Source organism: Malus domestica, chromosome 14 (genome assembly GCF_042453785.1).
Source record: "Malus domestica chromosome 14, GDT2T_hap1".
In the NCBI taxonomy this organism is placed as follows: domain Eukaryota; kingdom Viridiplantae; phylum Streptophyta; class Magnoliopsida; order Rosales; family Rosaceae; genus Malus; species Malus domestica.
The window spans coordinates 20,489,312-20,514,016 of record NC_091674.1 but is presented as its reverse complement, the minus strand read 5'-3'; the positions used below and the strand labels follow the sequence as shown (position 1 = coordinate 20,514,016).

The window sequence follows — 24,705 nt, the reverse complement described above, 5'->3', positions numbered from 1 at the left end:
AGTACTTCAAATCATACATAAGCATTACTCATGTCAATCATACATAAACATTCATGAGCATCACTCATGTCAACATCCATGAGCATCACTCATGTCAATCAACATAAACATTCATGAGCATCACTCATGTCAATCAGCTTCAAAAGCTTCATTTACAAAAGCTCTAGCTTCAAAAGCTTCATTTACAGAGCTCTAGCTTAAAAAACTTCATTTACAGAGCTCTAGCTTCAAAAGCGTCATTTACAAAAAGCTCCAGCTTCGAAAGCGTCATTTACAGAGCTCTAGCTTCAAAGCTTCACTTACAAAGCTTCACTTACAAAGCTTCAGGGCAGGGTATACAAATACCGCCTTCGAACAACCGTCACTTCGGCCCATACATGGATTCAATTTGAAATCTCCAGCCAATATACTCTATTGACTAAAGACTTGGGGGACTACATTATGTACCATATATTGGGCCTCAACTGGGCCTCATGAAAAATACTTGGGGGACTCTAACCCATTATTCATGTATTGAGGAGTAAGCCCTTATTCTATAAAAGAGACTCCCTCACCATCATTAGAGAGAATCAACTCTAGCCCATTATTCATGTATCAAGGAGTAAGCCCTTATTCTATAAAAGGGACTTCATCACCATCATTAGAGAGCATCACTGCCTACTGAGCAACCGTCTCGCCACGAGCACCACTCCTAACCCATCATTTATGTATTGAGGAGTGAGCCCTTATTCTATAAAAGGGACTCCCTCACCTTCGATGCCACAAGCTGAGCCAACCAAGGCAACATAAGCCACAAGCCGAGCAGTCTCACAACATGTGCTACTTCTAGTTGAGCATCATTTCAGATTGAGCACCGCCTCATATCGAGCATCAGTTCAAGATAACATCTAGTTACTTCGGCCTACATATGGACTGAGTTTCAAGTCTCCAACCAAAAGACTCTCTTGACTGAAGACTTGGGGGACTACTGTTTATACCATACTTAGGGCCTCCGTATTTAGATCTCGTATAAATACTCGAATGACTTAAATGTAATTATGTAATAAAAGAATGGGCAAATATGTAATAAGTGAAAAGCCCTTATTCTATAAAAGGACCCATCACTCTCCTCATTAAGGGATGGCCATTTCTGGAGCCTTCTCACCCCTCTCAAAGCTCTCACTCTCAGAGCTCTCTCTCCCTCAGATAAATACATAATCAGTGTGGACGTAGCCTAAACCTTGGGGTGAACCACAATACATCTTGTGTTATTTACATTTCATGCAGATTCACGGTCAGATTTACATTGTTCCAAAACCTCCGGTTTTGTGCATCAACAAGGTCAATAACTTTAGATTCATTATCAGATTAATGGACTGCAAGTCACTTTTAATTAATTCAATAAATTGGGTCATATCGGGTCGATTGTAGAAGCTAAATAATATTAAAATAATATTATTGGATCGAAAATATAGCCCTAAAATAATTTGGGCTTGGTGTCGTGAGCAAAAAGCTTGAATGGCTGCTAAAGCAGCCCATAGGGTGGTTGCAGGCCACGGGTCCAGAGATGGGACAGGCCCAAGGGCCTATGGGGTGGCACAGGCAAGTCCAGCGAAAGCTGGCCTGCAAGTTTGAGTTACAGGAGAAAAGGCCCAGCCTTGTAAGCTAGTGCATGTCGTGGGAAACACCCAGCCAACTGGGCTGGATTTGAATGAAGGTTGCGGGCCTAGGTTTGCTGCGTGGCTACGGGCCACAGTGTAAGGGTGAAAGGCTGCAAGCCCATCCATTTGGTATTAGTATGCATAGTGGTGGTGTGGTGGGTGTGCAACACCATGCCCAATTTCCCCTTCTTTTTTTTTTTCAAATCCCTTAGGGTTTAGGAAACCCATATTTCCTTCTAATTTAATTTTGTACTCTGACTCACAAATTCCACATAACAATTTAATTGTGCGATGCATGGGGAATGTTTTCATATTTCGTGGACGTTTCAAATATCTTCTTTTATTTTAAGCGTACCTGATTAGCAGAAAACGAATAAGCCTTTGAATTTGGTGGATGATAGCCTCCTCCAACGATGTTTCAATTTCTCAGCTTTTGGCAAGAGCATGCTGATAACGTGTTGTAGGCCTATTTGATTTAATGATCTAGGGTTTAGAGAGAGAGGGGGGTTTAACAATATTGAGAGAGAATAGAGATTGATTTAATTGTGAGGTGTGTTTGATTCACCCCATTGTGCCTTTATTTATAGTAGTAGAAATGGTAAAACCTTTCCCTTTAAGATTACAATATTTAATAAGTAATCTAATCCTAATAGGAATATAAGATACTTTCCCAGATTCCCTAAGATTTACACAATCACAATCCTATTCTAAATATGACTGCAACATAAATAAGTTTTTCAGTTATAACTTATCGGTTGGCAATTTTCACACACGTAATTTTTAAGTACTTATATATATAAGGTGGTCATTTTCAATTGTTAAATGAGGTGTGTGAAAATTACCACACACCTTATTTTACCTAACATACACGCTAAAATTATTAAACAATTAAAAAGGTGCTCAAGAGATAAAAAAAAAAAATTTATCCAAAAATATTGAATGTTTGCTCAGTTTGCAATAACAAAATGCTGATTTTGTTACTTCCACGGTTCCACCACGCCCATGAAATAGCTTTCCAAATGCAAGCTCAAACTTACCCAAGCGGAGGAAGATGAACCCTTCAAATCCTGATGATGCGACTATAAAACTTCCCATCAAAAGTTGGTTCGTAAGGAAATAATTGGAATCAACCTGCTGTGCCAAAACTAATTTAGATGGCTCATATGGTGCCTCATATTAGATCAAATTGAATGATTCACGGGATTTAAAAAATAAATCGTTTATATAATATACAAAGACAAAATATTTCAAATAATCCAACTGTCACACCCTTAACTCAGAACTCAAAAAACTTATATGGTTAATATATAAAAACGAAATACACTCAATACTCAAAATGCTCGTATGATTAATATAAAAGAACAAAATACATGAAAAAATCCAACTGGTGCTTAGAATAACGCAGAAGGCTCTTTTGGTGGCTGGTGCTTTAGATTAAATTAAAATGGATAACACACGATTCATAATGGAGATCATTCACAAAATATAAAAAAAGATCGTACCCAGTGCACAAAGCTCCCGCTTTACGCAGGGTCTAGAAGAGGTGAATATCCGCTAGCCTTACCCCCATTTTATGGAGAGGCTGCTCCCAAGTCTCGAACCCGAGACCTACCGCTCATGGACGAAGCACTAAAAAAGAGAGTACTTACATTCGATGCTAGTCGTCGAACTAAAAAAAGCGTGCGCAAAAACCATTTTCGGTTGCAAGAGATCGTGGTGATCAAGCAAACATTGGAGAGAGAGAGTCTGCCCACTTTCCTGAAGTTTAGTCTATCGTTATAAGGATAGAGAAAGAAATAACGAAAAATCAACAACTAACTCAATTCATTCAGAAGGATTAACGCATGCGAACGCAGAAACAAGAAACTGGTTTCAATTCATTCATGAACGGTAAGAGAAACAAAGAACTGTGGAATACTAATCTAAATCACCAACTACATGTTGAAATCATATGTGCAAGCCGGACACCTATCACATAAATCCATTAGCGTTGCAGTTCGAGCAAAATCAGGTTAAGAACATGAACCAAGCGACGCGTTGGAACAAATAGACAAATGAACTAAGAGATCCAGCTGCTTCCTGGAGCACAAAAGCAACTTGTGCCTAGAAAAATATAATTGAGATCCCCATTGTAAAGCATCCAAACGCAACCCAAGGGCTCAAGCGTTCGCCTGTTTCAAGTACCCACACAAAAGTCATCCACCGGAAACATGGACTGGGGAATCAAAATTATTCTAGCAGCACCAAGATCGCAAATGAATGAAAGAAAACCCTTAAAAAAAACGTACCTATTCTAGCTGCCTTCCAGAAAAATCCCCGGAACCTGCCAGGATGAGAAACAAAGTCAGAACACGAATTGATCGTGAAGTTTGACATATCATACAAAGGCATGGAAGCATGAAGGACAGTAAAACACAAACATTACTGATTGGAGGAAAAACACATAATACGGCGGAATCAAATAGAACCAATGCAAGTACCACTAACTACACAATTCTTGCAGGATAAGCAGTAGAATACGTAACTAGTATAAATCATAGTCCAAATACCAACCATCTTGTGCGTGTGCATCCAGTTTTCAAAATCACACCCCTTGTCTTCGTGACGTTGAAGGGAATCAAACTTTAGACCTATCCTCATCCTAAACCCCTTTCCCCACCCTCGCTCGGTACTTGGGCTAACCGCAAGTGCTTAAAATCACAACCCTTTTGTTTTTAAGCAATCCTACTCAAAACCGATGCTAAACACAACACCCGGGCAGAATTAACATTTAAATGAAGTTTTCTTAACCTCAATTAACAATGTGCATAGGAAACATTGATTAAATGCTGAAAAATGCTTCATTGCATACGATTGGATTATGCTAAACTTTTATTAAACACACTCTAATTAAAGCAGAAAATTAAATTCAAATGAATAAAAACACACAGATTTACAAAATTAGAGAAGCAATGGGGAAGTGAGACTACCGACCCTGTTTTCTGCTCCAGGACGGCCGGAAACTGCATCTTCACAAACGTGCACGTGCAAATCACGAGCAGCACCACCGTCAAAAACGAATTGAAATTGAAAAGCGCCGACTGGATGCCATAACCAAAAAACCCAAATCAAAAACCCTAATTTTTAATCATAAACCCAAAATTTCAATCAAATTATATATACATGGATAAGAAAAGTCACAGATTATTACCATGTTTCGACTCCGAATCTTCGATTTCGTAAGGATCAACGAGAAAGATCGGAGATCTGAGCAAATGACTGAAGATTTCCGAGAAAGCCCTGCAATACCTACCTTGAAAGAGAATCCACAAAGCTGAAGCAGTTTTAAAACGTCGAGTCGTTTATATGGAGGTCATCCAAATTTACTGGAATACCCCTGGGTTTGGTTTAAATTACGCAGCTGAGTACCGGCAATTCGAAAATTACGAACCTGGCAGATGTTTGCTAGCATTTATCGGGATTTCTTGCTTCACATTTGACATACTGGCAGGTTCTGTACACCACACAACTCACTCAAAAGGCCAAGAAATATCATGACGGTTTCTTACAATTTTCGACTTCTTGGTCTTATGGAAAGCGGGTTGAATTATATGATAGTCAACTGACTTAAGATACAAGTAATTCTAAGCCCATAGGGATTTACAAAACCTAGCCCAACAGAATCCTAAACGGATTCTCCTACACTAACACTATCTTTCTATTCTAATTTGCAAGTCTCATTTACCTCAACGGATGGCCATTCAACCATCTCTTCTTACTTTTTTAGTTATCAATCTCAAATTTTGCCCCTTAAATTCTTAAGTGCTCAATTAGGCAAGTAGAAAGCACTTAAGAATTTCTTTGTTGCCCTGTGTGTGTGATTGCAAACAAATGTACTTAAGGCAAACTTGACGCACATGATTTAACTTTTTTAGCTCTCTGTTCAGATGATACTGTTTGATGCAAGCAGGAATCATTTAGACAGCAGGTTCCTTAAGAAAGATGAAGTGGTAGCATCCGGTGAATCAATAAGATTTGATGCTCATTTAGTTGAAATTGGAGAACGCGAAGGAGATCGTAAACCTGAAGCGGATTTGCATACAAGAGAAAACAAACATAATGTTGTTGCTGAGGCAGGAATAAAGCCTGAACAGGGTAGTGGTGCTATCACAGATAAGGCTGCTGGAAAAGGTTAGTAAGTGAAAGGTTTTTTTCTTTTAAATTGAACTTTTGCATCTCTGAAAGTGACTGCTTAAAGTTTTTTCCTCCATTGATCCTATCTTCCCCACCCCTAATGACCAGGTTTTATATTTGAGCTACCAAAATATCTGGTGGAGGTCGGTGGACCTTACCCAAGTTCCGGAGATATGGTGCTGTTCCGGTAGTAGTTTACACATTGATGCTTGCTGAGGTCTTGATCATGTCTCCTGCATTGTTTTTGCCAGAGGGTGAAGGAAAGTTTGACAACAAAGATTGTTCAAAGAAAGCTTCAAACTCAAATCATAGTATCTCTAGTGTTGAGGAAACAAAACCAGGGAGGGCCGTCCCTACAAACAAGCCTTTGCGTGACGGTTGTCCCATAGTTTCTATGTATAATGTATTGCCATTTTTTCTCTGCTGGTGCTATTCCAATTTAAATTATCTGCAGTTCTTATCAGCCACCAAAATAGAGGAGGAATTAATTAGAACTATTGGCACTGCTTTGCGTAAACAAGGTGCCGTTAGGATTTATGTAGTTGAACCCATTTCATGGTGAAGAATTTGTGGCCATGGTTATATTTCTTGAAATTTAGGAAGACAACATAAGTTGCACTGCTATCTTTTATTTATATGATTTCTTGTTTTTCCAATGCATTTCACTCTTTTGGCAACCATCAGAACTTTTTGTAGCTTTGATACGATGTATTGTGTTTGTAATTGTTTCAAGCAGCATTATTCAGGCACTAAAAAGCGTGACAGAGCATACGCTTCAGAGAAATCACGTCCGAGTTTGTGTGCTTCTCATGATGCTGCTGATGAGAAAAGAACTCGTTTTGAGGAGCTTGTTTTGGAGCAAATCGAAGTATGCCCAAGTTTTGATCTTGGATTTTAAATAACTTCCGGGAAATGTTCTTTCATCTCCGGTGATAACTTATAGTGGATCCTTGTTTACTGACTGAGTTAGCTATCTAATCGCCTCATGCAAGAGCCGAGAGTGACACCAGAAAGCCCTAGATCTTCTCTAATCAATTGCCGAATGGCCAGTGCTTGTAAATTGTGAATTGGAAGATTTTATTCACTCTGTTGCTCTCTTGCGGAAATGCAAAAAAAAACTCGAAAACTGAGCAGTTCTTACACTTTACTTGGAACGATATACAAATTTGTAGCACGAGCAATACAAGCGGGAAAGACTAAACAAAAATTCGGACAAGCTTCTACCTCTCTTCTGTTATGTGCTCTCAATTCTCATCCAAATATTTGTAGAATATGGTGTCCTTCCTAGACTTTCCGAAGCTAAGCAAGGCCTTATAGAAGCGTTTATTTTTGCCCGAATGCTGCTCAGTGTCTCTTGTCCTGGCTCTTTCGGTATCAAGAGATAATGACGTTGATCTCCTGGTCCGGGGCTCTGACGAGTACTGCGAATATAATTTGAACGTTATATTCTTAATATCATCATATGTGTTGGATTGTATTTGACATTCTGCAGTTCAAAAGTGCCTTACCCTCTGTTTGCTGCTAGAAGAGTTCAGAGTGCTTGATCTCTTCACATGAGAACCACAACGTGGAAGTGGAAACCGGTGTGGCGAGACTGTTCTTTTCTCTGAGTTTATGTATAGAATTAAAATAAATAAATTGCATATAAACATAGCAAGATCAACGAAAAGCTCGCCAACGTATTATTTTCAGTTGTAATTTGTTTGTATGGAAGAAAATTTCTTTTGCACAAACCATGTTTGGATGCAATTCTTGGGAACTGAAATGCTCCGGGTGAAGATTCTGGAGAGTGCAATGCAGACTTTTCACTGCATCAGAATATATAGCACACGCGATTAAGAGCATTCACTATGCACTGAGTTTTTGTGTTTGAATCCCCTCTCTCCCAATATCCGTTGTATCAAAAAATAAAGACGAAAAAAAAGCGTTAAAAAGATGTACCTGACAATTGGAGAAGTATTCCTCGTTGCTTCAGAAAAATATTCACACAAACAAATTATCAGATTTTTCCCAGTAATTTAAACCTTTTCGGGTGTTAATCGAGCAAATCGGATAGCTAAGAAATGAGGCCGCAGTCTCGAATTCTATTATCTTTCTCGTAATAACTACAAAGAAAACTACCAACATGTAAGGATGGAATGAATACCAGATTTAACCTCAAAGAAATCCTCTTTGGCAGCGCTTCGATATGCCAAGGCAGACTGGCCGACAGCATCCATGGCTGCCCCAACTGAACACATAGTAACTCTCAAATTAAGAATGCAGCGTAATACGAAGGAAACTTCAAATAGTAGTCAACCAAAACAAAAAAAGAAACTTCATAGAACTATAAAAGGATACTTGCCTGGCAAGGTATATCGCCTATGGTGCATCGGAAAGCTTATGGCTAGCGAATGTTTGGAGACGCCCCCTTGACCGATGAAATCTTCACACGTTCTCAGTCGCTGTGATTGCCACAAAAATGCTTAGAATTTGTCAAAGTTAAACAGAGGAAAAATGTTCCAACTCCTAAGGAGTAAAATGCCATACCTGTTGAATGCAAGACATCCTGAGCTCAGTTTCTGAAACTTCGTCGACTTTGTCATCCAAAAATACGTTGACCTTATATGCCATTGAACCTAAGTGATCCACAGTGTTGATAACTGCCTTCATCACATAATCTTTCAAAGTCTCCACCACTCTACCCGAAGAAAAAAAAAGAAAATATCGAAACAACAATTAAAGATTCGAAACCTAAGTACACTACAGGAAAGAGCTAGTTAGAAAAAGGGCAGTGATTTTCACACTTCCGTTTTCTCCTTTTGCACTCCCCTTGTTTATGATTCATTCAATTCGAGCGCTAGAAATAAATGAGTGCAGGGGAGAAAAGGGGATTGCAAAAATCACTTCCCTGGGAAAAACAAGTCTTCAACTCACAATTGTTGTTGGTCCTCTTTTCTGTAAGATATTTCGAAATATTCAGCTGCTGAGTACAACTGTTTCCTCAGATTCTTCAGTTCCTGCTGAGCAAATTGCCATAACATTTAACAACTCTAAAATCAATAAGAAAAATGATCAAATTTATAGGTGAAAAAAAAAGCACACAGAGACATTGAGGTTCTCTGAAAAGAGCACTCTCTGCTGCATGAAGAGTTCATCATCATGGTGGGAAGCTTTCTGTCGAGGAGGAGAAGCAACTGAAGAGGAAGAATTCACAATCTGCATTTTTTCCACCTACAACACATATATATAGCTTCTGATATAATTATAGCTGAAAGCAAAAAAATCCCATGAATCTATGAAATTAAAGTTGTTCTGGCAACAGAAAATTCAGATGAAAGCAAAAAAAACCCAACACACACACACACATATATATATATATATTATATAACTTCTGATATAATTATAGCTGAAAGCCAAAAAACCCCATGAGTCTATGAAATTCAAGTTGTTCTGGCGACAGAAAATTCAGATGAAAAGTAAGCTCACTGCGCAGAAACTGCAATCCAAAACGCACTTGTTGCTAAAACTTGAGTAGTCTGAATAAGTATCCAATTATTGAGAAGAGCAAAAGAAAGCTAATTGGTTTTTGTTTCATGGAAAAGTATGTCTCTGTTGACAAGAAACTCTCAGAATATAGAATAGAAGATGCCGACATTCCACTCAAGAAAAAAGTGAGTGAGAAACTTCCGTTTGTGGTTTTATTAGGAAATCGACAAATTACTACTAAATTTTCAAAGCAAAATATCAACAACTAGGCTACTAATTATTTGTTGTTAAATTACTTGTAACACCAGCAGAGTGTGTTGTTAATACAAGTGGATAATATAGTTGATCAAGAACACAGGGTAAACATGTCCACATGTTATAATATCAGTAGATTGGTAACATTACGTAACAGTGTGATAATTATATTGAAAACTTATTTGCACGTAACGGGTTCCTTTAAGAATTCTTTGAAAAATAGGACAAAGAAAAGCCTAATAAGTCAATTAAAACGAGTCACTTGTCGTCCGCATGGCGGTTCGATTAAGGTGAAACGTGGGACCCCAAAATTGATGGGAATAGGGTGAATCTTAAATCTGATCTCAACTTACATCAAGGGTGGAATGATTACAGTGCATGGCTTGCTTGGCTGAAGAAAGTTGAGTGTGAGTGTAAATAGAAGATGCAATTTTTGTTCATCACACATTTAATCCAGTGGTTCAATTTTATCATGTCTTACCTTTCGACCCAACTACTTTGCCCTCCCCCTTTATGATGATACCAATTTCTTGACTTATAGAAAGTGATGGATCATGGGGAAAATTAAAGTCAAGAAATTGTAATTTTTTTTTAACAAACGATATTAACTAAAGTAAGAGAAAGAGAGTAGGCTTAGTCTTACAATAAACTAGCAATAATATTGTTCAAACTCGCCACTCTGGCGAGAATTGAACTTAAGACCTCTCATTTACAAGTGAAAATAAATACCATCAGACCGTAGTACTAAGTGACAAGAAATTGCAATTAATTTGGTAGAAAGGCTAAATATGGTAGGGAATGCCAACAAGATATTTTTATTGTATGGCAGTTGGGGATTCCAATTAGACGTTGGAATTGGATTTATTTGACATTACAAATAGGACTGATGGCCACTTGTAAACCACCATTAATCATTAATTTGCATTAGCTAGGCTTTTTGATATAGATGATATCTTGGTAAAAAGATTGATTCAAACTCAAACGCATAAAAAGTACAATTACTAGCCTGTGAGATATGAAACTTTCGGGGTACGGATAGCAGGGCAGTCTCACCTAAGAATCATCCCACAACGCATTATACTAGACATTTTTTTGAGTGACGTTTAACTCAAGCAGACAGATTTGTAATTAAAAGCAGGGTGTTGCTATTCGCCTCTTTTTATCTTTCATGCACCTCCTCTTAATTTCTATCATTTGATTTGATAACCAAAAATTATGAGAGGTGTATAGAAAGTAAAAAAGTGTGTCAATAGCACCATTCTAAAGGTAAAGCAACCTTTCTGATTAATGAAATTGCAAGAACATAAAATCTGAAAAATATTGCCACCCAAAGTGGTCAAACTAAAATACAATAGTACACACAGTTTTGGGCTCGGTTCTAAAATTGAGAAGAAATTTTGGAAGTGACAGTTTGAGCAACAGTTGTGAATCACAAAACAAACAACCAGAATGCGGTAGCAGCTCTTTTAGACAATCCGCTCCAACTCTCTTGCGTAGCTGAGAGTTTGGTTGATGAGTTGTAAAGAAGGTATCTCTTTGCAAGGTGCAGACTCCTTTGCCTTCTGGAAATAGACCGCATCATTCTTCACTTCCCACTCAGGATGATCCTGTATCCACGGAACAAAGTCTTATAAATTTGTAGAACCAAACATAAAACTAATTGGCAATATGAGGAGTAGCCCAACTTACTTATAAGCTCATGCAAGGTCCCTCCTACCATCGATGTGGGATTCATTGTCAACACGCCACCTCACGTGTGGCCAATTCTCAAGCCTAACACGTGGACAACACAACGGGATGACGTGAAGCGCATGTTGTCATTTGACTTCACACATGGGACAACCTGGCTCTAATACCATAAAGTTGAGGTTCCACCATAAAACCAATCGGTAATATGGGGAAATGATCGTGTTACTAGAGCAGGTGGAGCATAAGCAGTAGTGCCTTGATGCTGTGTATATAGTTTATATTTTGATTTTATACTCAGAAGTTGAAGCCCATGAATAGACTTGTAAACGGGTCGGGTTTATTGGGTTTGGATCAGGTTCAATCCGACCCGTTAAGTTAACGGGTCACCCAAACCCAACCTGTTAAGCTAACTGATCACCCAAACCCAACTCGTTAAGCTAAAGGGTCACCCGTTTCACCTGTTAACAATTATTATTATTATTATTTTTTGCATAGAGTTTATATTTTGTTGTTAAGACCTTATTGAAATTACTAAAACATCCTCAACTAAAGGGTGCTAACGGGTTGACCCAAAGTGACCCATTATTTAACGGGTTGTTAACGGGTTGACCCGTTAGTGACCCAACCCGTTAAGCATCCATCCAAATACTAATATTAACGGGTCGGGTCGGGTTAACGGGTCGGGTCCAAAATGCCAGGTCTACCCATGAAGCCCATGGCCAAGCCTTGGGTAAGGTTTCCATTCAGTCTTTTACTTGGGAATAAGGGGCTCGATCAATTTAAATCATTGGAAAGTTACATGTCAAACAGGTGCCTTTCCCACTCATGATTTGCAAGGATATGCATTTTTAACTTTCTGCCAGATAGCGGTAGGCATTTTACGTGATTTCAAAAACAGAAGATCAATTATTCTTAAGAAGTTCAGTCAATTTGGACTTTTTATGAAAAAGGAAAATAACATGTTACACGCGACGTACCTCACTGACATATGCCAAAAGTTCACGGTCAGAAGGAAACAGCAACATTTGACGGGCATCCTTAATAGAGAGAAAATCATACGCCTTCTCGCTGCATCCGGCTAACTCATCCCTAAAAGTGACAGAAGAGATCAACCAACTAGAAATCCGCAAAGACATTTTAATTGTACATTGTAACATATCATCTAAATAGCTAACTACACAATAAGTTCAATAACAGGAAGATGACGGGCTCAAATCATTCACATATTCCTATGAGCCACGGACAATGATGGAACATTCCAAAGAAAATACATTCCCAACTTCCAGATATTAGCATTTCTTGTCACAAGTTTGAAGAACTTTTGCAATTATTTAAACATAATAATTACTAAGTAAAACAAATTACCTGACTGTTTTAGCCAGGAGATCCATGAAATAAACATAAGTCTCGTGTGGTACTGTCTGACGAGCGCTCAACACACGGTTGTAAGCCCCCTCCATGAAAGATTGCTCTAGCTCCACAGCATGCTTAATGCAAGGGTTCTCCAAAGCAGCAGATGAAAGAAGTTCCAGTTCAGTGTGGAACTCAGCAATTCTATTCTGGACAAGGAGTCTCAACAGGTTGAGACCTAAAATTGGGTACTCTTGAGGGGATGGTGGAAGACGATCTCTACTCCATAAGAAAAGTAAAATTCATTAACAATCTTTCTAAACAAACATTTATTTCTGTTTAGAAAAAAAGACCGAGTAATTGGTATAAGATAAACAAAGCTATAACCGCATAGACAGAATGCAACTTCATAGTTAGCTTAAGGGGATGATAACTTACCGAGCATCTACGTAATAAGACTTCAACTGAAAGAAATCCCTTTCAAATGCATCTTGATCCTCAATCTTAACACTAAGAACAACAGCATGCTCATATATATCCCCTGACAGTTTTGAAACATGAAATTGAGGAGGTAGTTGGGTTAAGATAATGAAGGTGACTACACCAATGAACAATGTTAAACTAGCACACTCTTTCGTAGCCACATAAGTAGGTAGCAAAATGAACTATAAAAGCATAATTTTTGTTTCTGGCGCATTCACTAATTAGTTTGGAACTACACGAACAGGAAAATAGAAGCAATAGATTTGGATGAAGAACATTACTAGCTAATGTTAATTCCTTGACAGCATTAGGTGTGTCTTGAAACAACGGCGGTAGGCTTCCTAATTCAGTCAGCTTAACCTGAAAACACAACCGATACAACTCAATCCACATACAACAACAACTTAATTCCATACATCTTCACATAAAAACCAGTCAATAAATCCTCCGAACTAACGTCTTTGAGTGGCATTTCACTCCCTAGCAGCTTAACAACCAAATACTTGCGACAACTCGAAATCTCGAAATCTTGTAAATTCAATTCACCAATACCCAAAATCTAATTATAAAATATTTCAAAGGAAGAAAATCAAAACGACAATCGCATTACTCTTACTGACCCAAAAACCTAATCACATCGGGGCAACAAACAAGAATCATACTTTAGCACTAACACACAAGAATCATACTTCAGCACTAACACACAAGAATCATACTTTAGCACTAAGCAGTGAAACGACATAAAAATATTACTAAATCATGTGAATAAGCAGCTGATAATCTCGAATTGGGGATTGAAAATTAGGGTTTTTGAGGATTGGTGAGTTACCTTGAGCTGGGAGAGGAAATTGGAGCAGGTATCGAAATCGCTCCGTACGAATGCAGCTTTGAATCGCTCGAAGAGCTGTGCGATCTCTGTGAACTTCGGATCCATCTCTCTCGTGTTCCTGCGGTTGCTTGCCTCGTCGTCTTCTTCTTCCTCCGATTACTTTTGCTTTTTTGCTTCTCTGAGTTTATGTTCGCTCTTTGCTTCCTTTACAAGAAGAAAATAGAATTTTATTGGGCTTCAATATGGGCTGGTCTTGGGCCTGCAGGTTTGATTTCATGTGCCGGGGTGGTAATGGGCCGTTTTCGAATATACCCGCTAAACAATAAATTAATAGTATTTATCAGAAAAAAAAAATCAAGAATTATGATTTCATTAATGAAACATTAGCTGAATGATTATTATTCGTATTCCAATTGTGTTAAGAGCAACTCCACCCATGTGGGTTGCTCGGGGGACAGTGGAGAAGAAGGGCCGGAGGCCCGGTGGAGAGATGTCCAGCCGTGTGGAGGCCGAGCGACGGTGGGAGCCTGAGCGAAGGGGGGGTGGGGAGTCGACGGGCCTGTGGCATGAGGGCTTTGCAATTTTTTATTTTTTTTGTGTCAGAGAGAGAGAGAGAGAGAGAGAGGGGGGGGTTTTTTATTATTTAAACAAACAAAAACAACTATTATTTTAATTGCTTATTACCAGGGGAGAGGGTTCCAAGGGTGGAGATGTAAATGGCAATTACTGTTCATTAATGGTAGTTACTATTCATTTAAGGCAGTTACTGTTTAATATGGTGGATTGAATAGTGGATTGCCAGGAAGGAGGGCTCCATGGGTGGAATTGCTCTAAGAGTGTGAGGATTACCACCACTTATTATTCTGGTTTAATAATATTTTTCTTTATTTGTAAGTAAGTAATAGTATTTTTCTTCATGTGTAAGTGAAAATTTTTAAGTTCCTTTCTCATAAATTTGAATCGAATTAATGCTAGTTTATTGCTAACCAATTGTAATATTTGGTCCACATGTCCGAATTGTCAACCCGTCAAATTATATTACGACCTACGGTAAAACGCAACATATACACGACCCGTCGTTTCATTCACCACTGTCATCTCCTCTAGTCCCTTATCAATATCCACCTAGGACTGACCCAAAAGCTTTCTTCTGTTCCAAACAGAGGTTCCAGCAATGGCTTCCACTTCTTCCCTCATTTCATCTCTTACCCCTTCTTCAAATTTCCCGTTTTGCCCCAAAACAATTTCCCAAATCCCATCTCTACCTCAAACCGTCTTCTTCCCTCGCTTTAACCGAACCGGACCGAATCCCAGTTCGCGCCTAACCGCCAATGTCCAGTCCCTGGAGTTCTCGGGCTCGTTTTTCGAGGGCGGGTTCCAGTCGGAGGACGACCCGACTTCCCCGCCCGGGTCGGGCTTGACCGCCGTGGAGGAGAAGGAGGAGCCCCCGTGCCCACCGGGGCTCCGACAGTACGAGACCATGGCGGTGCTCAGACCCGACATGTCCGAGGATGAAAGACTTACTCTTACCCAGAAGTACGAGGAGGTAAAAGGAATTTCATTTTTTTTTTTTTTTCCAAATTCTGTTGCCTTTTTATTTTGGTGAAGTAAATTTGATTTCTTTGGCTCTTAATATTAGTGGGTTTTATCCATTTGTTTCAATTTTGGCTTGTAATCTGTTTGGCGGATGAGAAAATTTGAGGAAAAGATAAGAAAAATTAGTGAACAAAGTTGGAATTTTTGGTTGAATTGATACATATAATATAATGGCAATTGGCGGATAGTATTTGATGCATTTATTTCTTAGTGAGTTAGGACCTTCAGAGATGTTTAGTTTTGAAAAGTTTACTTTGCATTTGCAGTGCGAAACGCTTTTCGCTATTAGAGCGATATGTCGAAGATACTACTAATCTAATGATTTTTGAGTCCTCATAATGTAGGTAAGTTTGCAGTACATCTGCTGATTTAATATGCATAAGAGAAACTTTCCTCTGAAAAACTGTCTTTAGGTCCCCAATTGTGTATATTGAGAAGTACTCATATGGTTCTTCTGGATCTTTCGGACATCTTTTATAATCTAGTCGAAGATATAAGTTCACGTCATGGATTACAAGATAGAAGTAGTTGTTGGTTTATCATGATACCAAAGCAGGAGATCCCAAATTTGACTTTCTACACATGGGAGGCGTTATTAGAATTTGGAAATAACCATATCCTAATAGCTTAAACCTTTCGGGAATAGTGGTAAACTTGTATCTTTTATTATCATCATATACGTATTAGTCTGTTAACCGTGGTTGTTTTCGATGGAGAAGTAATAGTTGTTATTTGAATTGTATGCTGTGTTTGTTTGGATGTGCAATGAATTAGTACAGTGAGCAATCAGTCACAATGAGAATGTGCAATACTACACGAGCTATGCCCTTGTTTTCTTAATTTTTTTAAATGGTGGGAAAGTTGGGTACTACGGGCAAACCTGATATATTGTGATTGTCACCCAGTAATTCCCGTAATATCAAGAAATGCCAGATTATATCTTGTCATGCGTTATTTTACCCCTCTGATTTCTAGTCATGCATTTTATGCCTTATTTTTAGCTACGAAGATACGGAGAACTAGGCTGTGGACTTCCTGTTGATCTCATGATGACTTAAGTGTGGTGTCTTAGTGTTGGACTGGTCTAGGCTTTTAGACATAGCTATACATGTACGATTGCGTCATGGCTGTGATAACCGTGTAAGAGCTTATTTGAAATAAGATGAATTTTGACACATGCAATTTACTTTAAGCAGCATTACGTTTCCTGCTCAGGTTATAAAACAGTGTAGTTGGTTACAAGGTTTTATTCTGATGATCCATGTTTTTGCAGTTGCTAATAGCCGGGGGTGGCATGTATGTGGAGGTCTTCAACAGAGGGGTAATTCCTCTAGCGTATGGCATCCAGAAGAAAAACAAAGCCGGAGAGTCTAACACTTACCTGGATGGTATCTACCTCCTCTTTACCTACTTCACAAAACCCGACTCTCTCGAAGTTCTTGAAGCAAATCTCAAAGCCGACGATAATGTCATCCGATCGATGAGCTTCAAAATAAGGAAGAGGAAGTACTAGTTTAGTTTGAATCTTTTGTCCATCTCTTAGAGGAAGGCAGGAAAGAAAAAGTTGCGTGTACAATGTAATTTCGGATGTTCTGAACTGCCCATTCGTTCCTTTGTAACATATTTGAATTAACGGCCAAAGGAAAAATATGCAGTTTCCAGAGTGAAATTTGTAGCAGAAACTCGAATGGAAGAATGAAACTTCAAACCTTTTTTCTTCGATTCGAATACAGATTAGATAAAAAGGCCAGTTGCTGGCAGAGATAAGGTTAGCTTCCTATGTGCTTTGCGCCAAGGCGAATTAAACTACGTCAATGGACCGTATACATCCCTATTACGGATGATTTCAAGAGGAGAATCATGATGGGTGCAGAGGTGAATTCAAATTCGAGTGCAGAGGCAAAAGTCCAGGTCTGCTAATGCGCTGAATCCCCACTTTGTTGGTGCAACCTGGATGTAGACTTGTGGAATGAATAGGATACACGTATTTGTTCTGTCGTAGGTTCATCGCATTGCTCAAATTATCTTTTAGGCTTTTAGCACAGCAGAATGCGCAATCTCAATGGTGGGGGTTTGCTTTTTTGACCAAAAATGAACCAAGTCCATATTTAATTGTCTTATTTAATTTAATCAAATGCATAAACTTGTTCTTGGATAGCACTAATTAAAACACACCTTTGCCTTCAATCATCTTTGTTTATGGTGTCTGCCTTTTTGTAAGTGATGATTAAGCAAAGCACGATGATACAGCCATAACTCACAAGCCGCCGCCTAATGGTAGCCGAATTGGACACATTCTTTTAATTATCTAGATGCAGAGATTCCATGGGTGCTAAAGGATTACTCGGAAATAAAGTAGGAACACTTTACTCAGTAAGAACAAACTGTGTGAAATAAGATATAGCTAGTAGCTTTTTCTTTATACAAGCGATATCAACTTCTCAACAAATAACAAGGCGATATCGAGGAGGAATGAATTCAACTGAGTACTTTGTGTGCAAAATAAATCATCTTAACTGCTTGAGTTATAAGTTACTCTGGTGATGGGATTATCTTAATTAATTAAAAGGACAACGACACTAGCTCAAATTTCAACGTTTTAATACGATATGTGGATCGCAATTGTGATAGTAAAAATATGCCGTCTTTAATCTTGACGAATTTGTACCTACAAAATAATTAACACCTTTGATTATAGACCAAAGCCTCATGAGCCAACAAGGTGGGTGGTTTGCCCAATGGATCTCCAATGCCTAATTCAATAACTTTTAAAAGAGTGAGTGTTTAGGGTTGTATACATAGCAAAGAGCTTACCAAAATTTAGTGGAGATTGAGGTATTTATAGCAAGGATAGGCTGGTCATAGGGTTAGGGTTTTGCCCCACCCGTGACGCCATCTTATTGGTCAATGAATGAGGAAAGAATATTCTCAAGATAATAATTAGGAGATAATATCTTGAGATGATGATAGAAACATTCATGGTTGATTGTGATAAGGATTCCTTACTCGATGGAGTTGGTCTTCAATTGGGAATGTATTAAAGATAAGATTTAGTAATTAATCATATCTTTAATGTCTTTGACTTTTCCATGCCATGAGCAGGGGAGTTTTGAGCAGTAGTCTTGGACCTTCAGGATGTTGAGCTGCGCGTAGGAATATTTGTATGCATTACCCATTTAATGAGGGCATTCATGTCTTTGTAGAGAAAAAGTCCACGCGTCGTCCTTTGAATTTTTGGGGTTATTTTTTGCTCCATAACAATAACTTGATACTATATGTGGTGTTTCTCATGAGTCATGACAGTTTACTGGTTCTAAATTAATGAGGTTACCGATAGGGCAATATATATATATATATGTATGTATGTGTATATATATATATATATTAATAAAAGAAAGATAATGGATAAAACGAGTTGAGTTACACATAAGGTTTGATTAATGGTCTACCAAATTATCCTTACTCTCCAAACCCGCACAAAACAGTTAAAATAGCCAAGACCCCTGGATAGCCATCAACTACAAAGGAGGCTATTTCTTTCATACTCAAAGCGATTAGAAAAAGGCTAACTCCCAAATAAAACGTCCTTACTTTTTGAATTCCGATGGAGCAAGAGATAAAGAATCTGTTAACATATCAAATAACGAGCAGAAAACTGACTGCAAACTCTGATCATTATTTCATTTAATGAAATGAAAGAAGAAAACTACTTATTACCAAAATGACTACATTATGGGATGGACTACATCTTGCCTCATAATCTATACAAAGTTACAAGAGGTGTATTTATAAAAATCCAATCCTGGAACAAACAAATGAGCAATCTTCAAGCTTAATAACAAGTAAAAAATAAGTATTCTACTAGAAAGCGCTAATACATAAAATATAAAGGGCATGGTTATTCGCACACTCTCTTTTACCTCCTGCAAGCATCTTGTTAAATTTTGTCATTTAATTTTTTTTAATTTATTTGATATGACGGCCAAAAATTATGAGCAGTGAATGAAAAATAAAAAGAGGTGTGTGGATAGCATCACCAATATAAAAAGTAAATATAAAAAATAAATCAAATTGCCATATCGCTAACTTTTCCAACATAATGAACAGCAGCCACATTGTTCAGAATTTAGAGAGTTTTAACATGAGTTAGTGCTAGTTAATAGCTAGGAGAATCAAATTGTAGCTACTAATCTAATTTGTGCACCTGCAAGTGGCCTTTTACCACAGTAGTGAAATGAAGTTAAACCATTGCATGACGACGTGGATTCAAGTCAGTGACTAATCTAATAATATTTGTCGTTTAAAGAAAAAATAATAATTTGTGCACTTTAAAATTTAGGGACAAAACTTGGCTGCTTAATAGTTAGCAGGAAGTCCTTCTGAATGGCTATTGTGGATGCTTACCAGTTTGACACCTATCCATTGTTTTTCTCTTTTCTAAAAAAATTATCCAATATTAAAATATTATGTAAAGGATCAAAACAACCTTATGCCCCGGTTCAATTCGTCCAGTCGTCTCTTTTTCCTCTCTTTCGTTTCGCACAGACCCTAACTTTTCTTTTGTTCCTCTTCTTAGACAAAAGTCAATCCTCTTACTCATGGATTCTATTTAATTTCCATATCTCATCAGCAACATCAAGTATATATGCACCCATTTTAATTTCAAGTTTTGGCAAATTTAATTTGTAAGATCCCAAATCGCCCAGGGGTGAGGATCCTGTAAGCCTTATATGTATATTCTCATCTTTACCTAGCTCGAGGCCTTTTGGGAGCTCACTGGCTTCGGGTTCCATCGGAATTCCGAAGTTAAGCAAGTTCGCGCGATAGCAATCCCATGATGGGTGACCCACTGGAAAGTTTTCGTGTTAGTTCACAGAAACAAAATCGTGAGGGCGTGGTCGGGCCCAAAGCGAATAATATCGTACTACGGCGGAGTCGAGCCTGGGATGTGGTGGGGGCCCCAGGCCGGGATATGACATAATTATCGTGAGGGCGTGATCATGGCCCAAAGCGGATAATATTGTGCTATGGCGGAGTCGAGTCCGGGATGTGATGGGGGCTTAGGTAAGGATGTGACATAATTAGTAGGTTTTTGATATTTAGGAATTACGACTCTAATTCTTGTTATTTATGGTTATCGTTCTTTCACTTGTTTTCCAAGCATCTAATTAGTGGGTTTATATATATATAATGCAAGCAATATGTTTGAAAAAAAAATACTCATGTGGTGGCTATCTAAGTTTAACAACTCATTTGTTCACAATATTTTTGTTTTTCAGATTACTAAAGTGTTAATTTTGGGACAATCTCATACATCCGTTAGTCTGGCTGTTAAGTCTCTCGTTAACTGATGATGTGGTGCCTATGTGGATAATGACTGGGCGCCACGTGTCATTAATAGCCCACGTGAACATTTAAAAAATTAAAAAAAACTAAAAGCTTAAAAAATTAAAAAATTAAAAATTGAGCTCTCCCTCAAATCTCAGATGCCCAACAACCCTTGCCCTCGTGACCTTGTAACCCTTCACAGAGGTTTGCGAACCTCGTAACCGTCACCCTTCCTCTTGACTAGCAATGGTTGGGCGAAGATCGATTCGGCCACCGACAGAGGAATTGAAAGGGAAAATAAAGCGTGCCCAATGATAAGTCTGTCAACCTGATTTGCTCCCAAGAATTCGAATTCTTTGTCCATGGAGTTTGCCTATTAAATTTTTTCCAATTCCAATATCCAGTGTTTTCCCTATTCTTGCCCTTCAAAAAATTGCAGAAATTTGAGGATGAAGGTGAAGGCCAGAGAAATCCCGTTCATCTCTTCACTCCACGGCCTAATCCCACTCATTGGGTTTTCATCTCTTGTTCCTTAATCCAAGCCGCGACAGGGCTGGGTAAAGCTGAAAGCAAGCCAAACTCACTAGACTCACCAGCCCAGATCCCAACCATTTCTTTTCTGCTTGAACCACCCAGCCAACCTCGATTCACCAGGACCTGCACCTGTTGCTACTCGATAGTGGCAAGCTCGCGCCTGCCTGACCACCCGCTGCAACCTGCTAGAACCACCATAGTTGCATCTCCATCGCATCTAGATCAGCAGAAGATAGAAAAATGGACAGGGAAAGAGGAAACAATTATCCCCACCTTTTTCTATTTTTTTTAATTTATTAATTTTTTAAGTTTTTTAATTTTTAAGCTTTTTTAATTTTTTTTTATTTCCACGTGGACCCTTAACAACATGTGGTGCCCTGTCATTCTCAACATGGGCGCCACATCACCAGTTAACGACTGACTTAACAGTCACCTTAACGGATGTATGAGACTGTCCGAAAATTGAAACTTAGAGATATGACTATGGGATGAAAAAAATTTCATGTACCAAATTTTGAAAACCACGAAACTTTAGGGTAGTAAACTGAGATTAACCCTAATTTTTATGTAGATTATGGTGGAAAAAGTGGTTAATGTACATAAACATCACCAGACAAAAAACAAGATGAATTTGGTGTCACGATTAAGTTATTGTTGCTCAAAAGAAGGTTATCGACAAAAAGACAAACGGAGTGAAGTTGTAACTTATTCACAACCAATTTCAAGAATTGATTGTCGAGCACATATGACTTGTCTACTTTAGAAGAACGGAAAATTTAGGGTTGTGTCGTTTGAGGAAGGTCATAATCATGATTTGATTGCAACACCAATGAAGCATATGCTTAAAATCAATAGAAGTATGCATGAGGCTCAAAAAGCACACGCTGATGATGCAGAAAAGATAGGATTACCTATTAAAGCAACTGTGCATCTAATGAGCATAGAAGTTTGAGGTCGTGACTATCTTGGATTTTTGGATAAAGATTATAGGAATTATATACATAGTAAGCGAAATACTAAAATGAAAAAGGGAGATGTTGGTGCTATATTGCAGTATTTCCAAAAAATGCACTTGCAAAACTCCTCCTATTTGCATGCAATGCAAGTTGATGATGATGATGATATGATCATAAACATATTTTAGGCTGATAAACGTTCGGTAAGTAATTATAATCTCTTTGGTGATGTTGTGTGCTTTGATAACGCTTACCAAACCAACGATATGGTCGACCATTTACACCATTTGTTGGAGTTAACCATCATAAGCAAACTGTAGTATTTGGTGCAGCTTTGTTGTCTGATGAAACTACAACTTCTTTTCGGTGGCTATTTAATTCAGCAATGTCTGGAAAACAACCAAGAACAATTCTTACAGATCAATCAACTGCAATGTCAAGGGCAATATTTGAAGTCTTTCCTGAAACTTGTCATTGATTATGTGTTTGGCACATTTATCAAAATGTAGCCAATAATTTGAGCTATGTTTTTCACAGATCAACAAAATTTGCTCACGATTTCAGCACGTATGTATATGATTATGAAGATGAAAATGAGTGGCTACTAGCATGGAATAATATGCTTGAGAAATATGGCTTTCAAGACAACAATTGGTTGTGTGACATATTTAACTTGTGAGAAGAATGGGCTTTGGTGTATGGGGGCATACTTTCATTGCAGACATGAAGAGCACACAAAGTAGTGAATCTATGAATACTGTCTTAAAAAAATTATTTGAAGCCTAAACATAATTTTCTACGATTCTTTGAGCATTATGAGAGAGTGTTGGTAGATTGAAGATATTAGGAATTACTTGTTGATTTCAAGATGATGGAGACTAGTCTTATATTATTAGCAAATATAGAAATGTTGCAGCAAGTGGTGTAGGAATTTACTTGCACAGGTGAAAGTTCACAAACACTCCAAGGTGTAGGACATGAGGCTCAGTTATTTGATAGCTTGCTTCAAGTAAGGACTTTTAACTCTTTTAATTTTAATAAAGTTATATCAAAATTTAATTTCTAGACATAAGAGTTGAGCTTGAGAATTCAAACTTACTCTTTAAACATAAAAGTAAGGATATGTCAATGTTGGTACTGGTTCAGAACAACATTTTCAAGCTACACAAGAAATTCAATGCACCAATTTATTGTCTTACTTTGAAAGAATTTTTAGCTTGTCAATTTCTCTTATCTCGTTTTTATTTTCTAATATATTAATTTCAACTCTCATTTTTTATTTTTCCTCTCGTAGGATATACCAAAGGGAACCAAGTTTTCATTTTTAACTTCGGGAAGTTTGGACAAGATTATATGTTGGCAACAAAATGTCTCTTTCACCCAACTGCTTAATGTGAGTATTACATATATAACAACTATAATACATACAAACAAATATAGATATGTAGAAATATTGATCCTATTATACATTTAGCCGCTTGACTTTTTGTTTGTAGGAACAAATTTCCATGCTTTTTCACAAGATGAAAGAGCCAAACAAAATGGAAAATTATTTATAGATTTTTTGTAAAATGGAAAATTGGAGGTGTGGAGTATCCACCTAATATTTTGGCGTCATGCAACATGAAGAAAAAAGTGGAAGATATTTCTTTTTGTTCTTGGCAAATTTTGTGCAGTATAGAAAGTTGAAGTGGAAGTTGCACCATTTTCCTTTTGAATTGTACTATCTTTAAGTTAAAATAACTTGTAATTGTCTTTGAATTGGCATAGCTGCTTTCTAAAATAGTTATCTAATATTTTATACAAGTATTTTGAATATTGCATAAAAAAAATGAAGAACCCATTAATTAAATTTGGCTAAACTTGAAAATTAAAACTGGTGTGTGCATGTGCTTTTGCCAAGAAGAGGAACAAAACAAAGTTGGGGTCTGTGAACAAAAGAGAAGAAAGGGAGAAGACTGGACAAATTGAACGAGAATATAAGGTTATTTTGGTGCTTTACATGATATTTTAATATTACATAACTTTTTTAAGAAAGGAGAAAAACAATGAACATGTGTCAAACTGGTAAGCAGCCACAGTGGTTGTTCAGCAGGACTTCATGCTAACTATTAAGCAGCCAAGTTTTGTCCAAAATTTAGTCTTGGTGCTTAGATACCAAGTTGCACAATTACGATGAACTGATACGATTAAAGGATCATCAGAATCCTTACAAAAAGAATTTGAAAAAGATCTTAGTCTTTGTACCAGGTTTGTATTGCTAAAATTTAAAAAAAAAAAAAGCAAGTAGAAAAAGAAAGAAAGCTAGAAATTTTCAAGTGCTTGGTAAACACCTTATAATCAGTTTTTTTTCACAACTTTTAGAGAAAATAGCCAAATTAACAAAAGATAGCCTTGAAAAACC

General features: G+C 37.7%; 4 protein-coding genes across 9 annotated transcripts; 1 reads left to right on the top strand and 3 right to left on the bottom strand.

Moving 5' to 3' along the window:
- Positions 1 to 3,497: 3,497 nt before the first annotated feature.
- On the bottom strand, positions 3,498 to 5,190 carry LOC103454453 (uncharacterized). The gene is made up of 4 exons (XM_008394036.4): positions 4,831 to 5,190; positions 4,614 to 4,720; positions 3,929 to 3,963; positions 3,498 to 3,811 (listed from the first exon to the last, which is right to left on the bottom strand). The coding sequence occupies exons 1-4, from the start codon at positions 4,831 to 4,833 to the stop codon at positions 3,744 to 3,746; spliced, it is 213 nt and encodes a 70-aa protein (XP_008392258.1). The 5' UTR covers positions 4,834 to 5,190; the 3' UTR covers positions 3,498 to 3,743.
- Positions 5,191 to 6,873: 1,683 nt separating this feature from the next.
- Positions 6,874 to 9,590, bottom strand: LOC103454454 (protein ABIL2-like). 4 transcript variants are annotated; one of them, XM_008394039.4, is made up of 10 exons: positions 9,282 to 9,590; positions 8,904 to 9,026; positions 8,730 to 8,812; positions 8,343 to 8,493; positions 8,158 to 8,257; positions 7,960 to 8,043; positions 7,755 to 7,782; positions 7,548 to 7,621; positions 7,322 to 7,419; positions 6,874 to 7,234 (listed from the first exon to the last, which is right to left on the bottom strand). In XM_008394039.4, exons 2-10 carry the CDS (start codon positions 9,015 to 9,017, stop codon positions 7,058 to 7,060), a joined length of 909 nt encoding a protein of 302 aa, XP_008392261.3. In that variant the 5' UTR covers positions 9,018 to 9,026; positions 9,282 to 9,590; the 3' UTR covers positions 6,874 to 7,057. The 4 variants fall into 4 exon arrangements, with proteins under 4 accessions (XP_008392261.3, XP_008392260.3, XP_028948777.2 ...); XM_008394038.4 differs by having other exon boundaries at positions 8,730 to 8,815; positions 9,310 to 9,487; XM_029092944.2 differs by having other exon boundaries at positions 9,310 to 9,483.
- A 1,204-nt stretch (positions 9,591 to 10,794) lies between these two features.
- LOC103404687 (26S proteasome non-ATPase regulatory subunit 8 homolog A-like) lies at positions 10,795 to 14,093 on the bottom strand. Of its 3 annotated transcripts, none has more exons than XR_003768421.2 (7): positions 13,888 to 14,089; positions 13,340 to 13,418; positions 13,014 to 13,116; positions 12,591 to 12,854; positions 12,203 to 12,314; positions 11,226 to 11,385; positions 10,795 to 11,143 (listed from the first exon to the last, which is right to left on the bottom strand). XR_003768421.2 is itself a non-coding variant. In XM_029092756.2 (6 exons), exons 1-6 carry the CDS (start codon positions 13,990 to 13,992, stop codon positions 11,003 to 11,005), a joined length of 804 nt encoding a protein of 267 aa, XP_028948589.1. In that variant the 5' UTR covers positions 13,993 to 14,093; the 3' UTR covers positions 10,795 to 11,002. The 3 variants fall into 3 exon arrangements, 1 of the variants encoding a protein (XP_028948589.1); XR_011575201.1 differs by having other exon boundaries at positions 11,226 to 11,379; XM_029092756.2 differs by lacking the exon at positions 11,226 to 11,385 and having other exon boundaries at positions 13,888 to 14,093.
- Positions 14,094 to 14,951: 858 nt separating this feature from the next.
- On the top strand, positions 14,952 to 17,152 carry LOC103404676 (small ribosomal subunit protein bS6c-like). Its single transcript, XM_008343615.4, has 2 exons — positions 14,952 to 15,433; positions 16,757 to 17,152. The coding sequence occupies exons 1-2, from the start codon at positions 15,062 to 15,064 to the stop codon at positions 16,994 to 16,996; spliced, it is 612 nt and encodes a 203-aa protein (XP_008341837.3). The 5' UTR covers positions 14,952 to 15,061; the 3' UTR covers positions 16,997 to 17,152.
- Positions 17,153 to 24,705: the final 7,553 nt, after the last annotated feature.

What these genes read in the sequence shown, in the direction of transcription:
- LOC103454453 (XM_008394036.4), bottom strand. An exon ending in GTCCTGGAGCAGAAAACAGG is followed by an intron (nt 3,964 to 4,613) that starts GTCGGTAGTCTC and finishes TCATCCTGGCAG; the next exon opens with GTTCCGGGGATTTTTCTGGA. An exon ending in CTGGAAGGCAGCTAGAATAG is followed by an intron (nt 3,812 to 3,928) that starts GTACGTTTTTTT and finishes TACTTGAAACAG; the next exon opens with GCGAACGCTTGAGCCCTTGG.
- LOC103404676 (XM_008343615.4), top strand. Translation starts at nt 15,062, where the DNA reads ATGGCTTCCACTTCTTCCCTCATTTCATCTCTTACCCCTTCTTCAAAT. An exon ending in TTACCCAGAAGTACGAGGAG is followed by an intron (nt 15,434 to 16,756) that starts GTAAAAGGAATT and finishes ATGTTTTTGCAG; the next exon opens with TTGCTAATAGCCGGGGGTGG.
- LOC103404687 (XM_029092756.2), bottom strand. Translation starts at nt 13,992, where the DNA reads ATGGATCCGAAGTTCACAGAGATCGCACAGCTCTTCGAGCGATTCAAA. An exon ending in TCTTATTACGTAGATGCTCG is followed by an intron (nt 12,855 to 13,013) that starts GTAAGTTATCAT and finishes CTTATGGAGTAG; the next exon opens with AGATCGTCTTCCACCATCCC. An exon ending in CTCCTGGCTAAAACAGTCAG is followed by an intron (nt 12,315 to 12,590) that starts GTAATTTGTTTT and finishes TGTCACTTTTAG; the next exon opens with GGATGAGTTAGCCGGATGCA.
- LOC103454454 (XM_008394038.4), bottom strand. Translation starts at nt 9,017, where the DNA reads ATGCAGATTGTGAATTCTTCCTCTTCAGTTGCTTCTCCTCCTCGACAG. An exon ending in AATACTTCTCCAATTGTCAG is followed by an intron (nt 7,622 to 7,754) that starts GTACATCTTTTT and finishes ATTCTGATGCAG; the next exon opens with TGAAAAGTCTGCATTGCACT. An exon ending in CTTCTAGCAGCAAACAGAGG is followed by an intron (nt 7,235 to 7,321) that starts GTAAGGCACTTT and finishes TTATATTCGCAG; the next exon opens with TACTCGTCAGAGCCCCGGAC.